This window comes from Protopterus annectens, chromosome 11.part0, assembly GCF_019279795.1.
Source record: "Protopterus annectens isolate FY-2018-M chromosome 11.part0, PAN1.0, whole genome shotgun sequence".
NCBI lineage: Eukaryota > Metazoa > Chordata > Ceratodontiformes > Protopteridae > Protopterus > Protopterus annectens.
Window position 1 is genome coordinate 238,188,543 of NC_056745.1, and position 6,000 is coordinate 238,194,542.

General features: G+C 37.3%; 1 protein-coding gene across 2 annotated transcripts in view; it reads left to right on the plus strand.

The window, feature by feature from the left end:
• The window catches only part of ITPR2 (inositol 1,4,5-trisphosphate receptor type 2), a 2,416,542-nt gene that overhangs the window by 2,307,544 nt on the left and 102,998 nt on the right, over positions 1-6,000 (plus strand). For both annotated transcript variants that reach the window (XM_044087657.1, XM_044087658.1), the window contains exon 55: positions 446-606. In XM_044087657.1, coding sequence (XP_043943592.1) covers positions 446-606 — 161 coding nt within the window. The remainder of the gene's footprint in view (positions 1-445; positions 607-6,000) is intronic.

Here is a 6,000-nt window from a genome sequence, read left to right on the forward strand (position 1 = left end):
CATGCATCCTTGTAGGTGCTCATAGAGTGCATTTGTAAAGGATTCTGCATCTTGGGCAGCGTTATAATAGCATTGTACATAGTTTTTGCTGTGTACAATTTTTGTTTTGGGTCTGAATTTTCTGTAAAGCTATCTGAATGGTTTAGTATAATAAACTCTTATTTAAGCATTTGCTAACCAGGTAAGTGGACTATCTTTGCATATCCTTTTAAGCCTATATCCTCACAAGGTCAAATGCTATATGCATGAACAGTCTGGAGCAGCTTGTAAATTTCATTATTGGAAATTAATAACATGCCTTAGGAAATGAAAAAAATCTGTAACATATGTTTCCATACCCATTACTCTTTGTGAGATACATATATATTTTATCTGAACGTGATTTGACAGTTTAGGATACAATTTGTAGTAACAAACTATTATTGCTTGCTTTTATTATATACAGGGCTCGAAAGAGACAAATTTGACAACAAAACTGTTTCCTTTGAGGAACACATAAAATCTGAACACAGTATGTGGCACTATTTATACTTCATAGTCCTAGTCAGAGTTAAGGACCCGACTGAATACACTGGACCCGAAAGCTATGTTGCACAGATGATTAATGTAAGTACAGTATTTCAGTTTTTAAATGTACCTTTGTAATCAGTAAAGTCTGGAACTCACATTTGTATCTGCACTGCTTTCTTGTGGCATTCTTCATTTTAAACTATTTGGTATCATTTTGAATAATTTTATTATATTTAAACAACAAAATTAAAAGTGTACATTGGGTGACATACTGCAGCCATAGCCTTGTAAATAATCCAAGTGCTTGAAGAATCATATACATTAACAGTTTCTTTTGCATGGCCCCAGCTGGAAGCTTAAAGTGTGTGGAAAACATTCCTACCAATAATATTTATATACTTCACCCTCTAAATCTTTATATATTTAATAAAGGAAAGAATTGTGTGGAATTCAAAATTTATTTACTTTTGCATCTAAACAGGCTTGGAACATCCCTGATTTGTAGCATATATTAGGATTTTTGCTGTTTGCAAAGGTATTATAAGAGCCTAAGAGAATCTAAGAGCAGTAATTGTCATATAATAGCTATACAAATAAAAGAGTTATGTGCACAAGTGTTTATGTTCAGATTTAAGTTCTGAAATTTTAAGCGCTTCATAAAACAAGACTTGAACATGATAACATAAAAAAAAATATCTGTGACATAGCTCAAAACATGTTTTATTAATACAAACTAAATTGCAAAAAACAATTCACAGATAACTGCAAGTTGCAAAAGAGTTCAGATATTAATTTGTCAGGTGATGAGATCCACAAAAACACTGCATAGGTTATGGTATTCATATCAACAAATACTTTGTCACTAGTAAGCCAATAATAATAAAAATAAAAGTAAGCACTGTAAAAGATAAATCAGAGAGAGAGGGAGATCTTAAGGAGAAATGTGAAAAGTATTCATCAGACTAAGGAGCAAGCCAGGTCCCCCAACCCTGGAAGAAGGCCTTTATTATTCCTCTCCATAAAGGTGGCAATAATAATGACATCCCAAACTTTCGCCCTATCGCCATCCTATCCCCTATTTCTAAGCTACTTAAAAAGTGTGTACACCAACAGCTGTTACCCTACCCTAGACCAGGTTATTGTACCTCCACTGCCCTCCTTTCCTTCCCAGAAACAATCATCAAAGCCCGCGACTCTGGCCACTTTGTATCCACTTTTTTCCAGAGGCGCCGGAAGCTGTTGAAGACTGGGGGGGGGGTGAGAGGGGCACTTATTGTTATAAAAAGGACAGTTTTTTATAACTATTTACTACCACAACATAGGACTTTTTAAGCTTAGCCAATTCCCTTTCGGTGCTTGATTCTTGAATTAACATTTTCTGATTGGCCTTACCTATCCCATGGCTGATAATTGTATATTAGCCCTAGTGAGAATAACTGTGATCATTCCATAGATAATTTGAGGGGACCTATATAAGGGATGCAGCATTTAGGAACTGCCTCTATCCATTTGTGGCATGAGGGGCAATCGTGGAGTACATTTTCTATTGCCCATCCTTAAATCCAAGTTGCATTTGAATATGGACGTATGAGCTTTGTTTTATTTTTATGGATAGTTTGTTCTGGAACAGTGGTAGCCTCTGTGGTATATATCCATCTCTCCACAACCTTCAGGCCCATGAAAAATAGGTACAAATCTGATTAACGCAAAATTTGCATACATAATTACACAACCCCACCCACTCCAAAGGAATTGTGGGATACCAACTTTCAAACGCAAACTGAAGAACAGAACCAAAATATTGCACTAGAGTCCCCCTGCAGCCATTCCAATGTCCCATCACCTAGCTATTTCACCCCATTTATCATAAACACTAATGTGTGCATACTGCTTTACTTCTACAATGAGTTGGATTTTATTTTTTTACATTTTATAGCACAGTGCACAAACACTAACAGATATCTGCTAAACAAAGCAATACTGTATGAAAATAGACTTAGCATTAAAACTTCTCTGCCCTTGAAACTTACATTCATTGAAACGGCATTAAAACCCACACCACATCCAAAGAAAATGCATCTGGACAGTGGTGGATAAAGATTACCTTTGGGCTGTTTTCAAATCAGAGGCCCCTTGCGCACAAAACAAGAAACATACATGCGTTCTTTGATACACCTTCCTGACTTTATCAAATTATATTCCTTGTATAATACAGCACACTTGTTAGACGTAAGTTAGAGCACATTTTAAATTTATTGTTTGAACATTTTTCCATTAGGCAATGAAGCAAAATGCATGCACCAATAATGACAAAATTGCCCTGTTCAGAACATTTCCATGATAAGAGTCTACGTCTGCACACAAATATATATTTTATATATATATATATATATATATATATATATACAAATACAGAATCACAGTAGTGTAAGCCATAGGCATGTTGCACAGCTTCTTGCACTTATTTTCAATTGGGGGGGGGGCAAAAGGTCAAACACCAGGGACACATTTTAAACATTGTTGTATAATTTTGGAAAGTTGCTTGCATAAACTGTTGTGTTACCACTGTACATTTCACTGCCTAGTCTTGAACCCAAAATCCTGTGCACTACAGTCAGAGCATCATACCACTAAGCTAAATCAGTTTCCTGAAAGACAGCAAGACAAACTTAAATGGCTATCATTTAGTGAAGTCAGTTCTCACCATAGCTCTCAACCTCTTAGCACAAAAATACAGAACAAAGCCAATAATGGGGGAATACAGCCCAAAAATAGGGACACATTTCAAATACTGATCTTATAAACTTAGAAAATTGCTAGCATAAAGGTTTTGTTTTACTGCTCCTGAAAAAAACAGAGATTTAATGAGGAACAAAATAAAATTGTGAGGTGTAAATTCACAAGTGATGATGGCTAGGGACTTTAGGCTCTTTTTACCTGTGCCCAAGGTACAGGGTTTGAGCCTGTGTACCTCTAGACCAGATGTATCCTTATGGGGACATTTACACACACACACACACACACACACACACACACACACCTACCTGAAGACAGTACCTTAGCTCTGTACATCCCGAAGGCAGCAGTTAATCCGCTGAATGTCTGCCTGAACGGCCGTTATCCTCCGAGGCTGCAGTAAAGAAATCCCAAATCTGCAATGAAGAAATCCGCTCCGTCCAAACGGCAAAACTAAATAAGAAATCCTAGGTCTGCCAGAACGGTTATCCCCAGCTCTGCAATAAAAGAAATCCAGGACTGCGAGTGCTGCAGAAGTGGGGGGGGGGGGGCTCCCACCTTGCTCTACGATTCTGGTGCCCATGCTTTTTTCCTTGACCTCTCCAAGGCATTTGACACTATTTCCCACAACCTCCTTCTTACCAAACTCTCTAAACTTAACCTATCCCCTTCCTCTACCCAGTGGCTCTCAAGCTATCTCACAAACAGGCAACAAGCAGTTAAATGGAAAAAAGCTATCTCACCCTTCCTTAATACATCCACAGGTATCCCCCAAGGTTCCATTCTAGGCCCCCTACTATTGAACATATTTATAAATGATTTCTTCTAAGCCATTCCTAACTCCAGTCTCATCCAATATGCCGATGATTCTGCTATAAGCTGTTCCTCCCCTTCTATCACAACTCTGAACAATCTAACACAAGCCGCCTTCTCTTCCACTGAACAGTGGATGCTCAACAACCATCTAGCCCTTAATGCAACCAAAACAAAACTTATGTTATTCAATACATCCAAAACCTCTTCCCTAGACAAACAATCCTTCATAATTACCCACAATAACAATACCCCCTATAACTAGTCTCTGACACAAAATTATTAGGAATTATCATTGACAATCAACTAAAATATGATAAGCATCTACAAGCAAATATAAAAAAAAACATAAAAAATTAGGTATGCTTTACAGCCACAGTCGCTTTATCTCTCCCACCACCAGGATTACATTAGCTATTACATACCTCATCCCATCCCTTTTTATATGGTGCATCTATCTTAACCAGCCTACAATCTTCACTCAAAACAAAACTCTCATCTTGTTATAACAAAATATCCAAATTTGCGTCAGGCCACAGAGCCTTTTCTCACCACTATAATTCCCTTCACCAACTAACTTGGCTAGAATTACCAAACTTCCTCACATATACCCAGCTCATCCAAGCACCCAAACTCATTCATAATCCGTCTCTCTGCCCCTCCCTAGCTAATACCTTTGAAATGCATAAACCAGATAGACTCCTAAGATCCCATTCCCAAACCCTAATTAAATTGCATAAACCAACACATCCTGCTGGGAATCAGTTGATGTCCTTCTCTCTCTTGCATGCCTCTGGAATTCTGTCCCTTCTCCCATCCGCACCACCAGCAATTTCTCCTTGTTTAAAACCTCACTGCACTCGCGCCTTACTTCACAATGGAAATGCTCTCATCCAACCTAATACTGTCACACTTTCTTCCTAACTTTCCAAACTTTGTTGCCTGCCACTACCTTCTAAAGTTCTACATCCTTACCTCATCGTAATTCCCTAAAAAAAAAAAAATGATGTAATTGTCCTAATGAAAATCTTTTATTTCTGTATTATGTAACATCTATTTGAATTTTGCAATATGGGTTTGTACTATACAAAATATGTATTTAACATTTAATTGAAATGAATATTATGGATTTGTGCTCTTTCTGTACTATGTATCTGTATTTCTCTGGAGCTTTTCTCCCCAGGACTCCATTGAAAATGGGCTCCTTGTAGCCCAATGGACTATCCTGGAAAACAAACTGCAAATAAATAAATAAATAAGCCTGAAGGATGAATCGTACAAGTCTGTCATCCAGTGATGCAGCCCTCACCCTCTAAAAAAATGAAAACTAGTAACAGTTTAACAAAGTAACAACTCTTTCAGAACTTATCGATGTCACCTCTGTCATGCTAATATTTGTAGGCAGACCCTATGCAGTGATAAATGACTAGTTTCATGATGGACTTTGATCCCAAAAATGACATGTTTAAAAGAATGAATGAATGAGTGAGTTCCAATACTGACCCAATAAGTCATAAAATCCAGCAGATATTTTCTCCTGAAAAGTTACCAGTAGGCAGCTAGTGTGGCAAAACAAACAACAAATGCAGTGAACAAACCTGTGCCGTAAACATTAGCTGTGTTGTTGTAGTTTTAGTAGGATTGTCCTCCAATAAGTGAAAGCCTGATTAGTTCCAGGATAGGCTACTGCACTCCCACAGCCTGAGCAGACATTCAGGCATCAGAATAAAAAAAAATTAATGAATGAATACATATGCTTTAATATAACTCTTTGGAGTGAGTAGCAAAAACATGTCATATTGATATGTAAAGTACAGGAATATAGTATATTTTTATAGCCAGTTAGAGGAGCAGAACTGGCAAAAAGTGAGGAGCATACTACAGATGATAGTCTATTCTAAGAGCTCACAGCAAAAACAAATAGAATAAACTGAAGCTGAG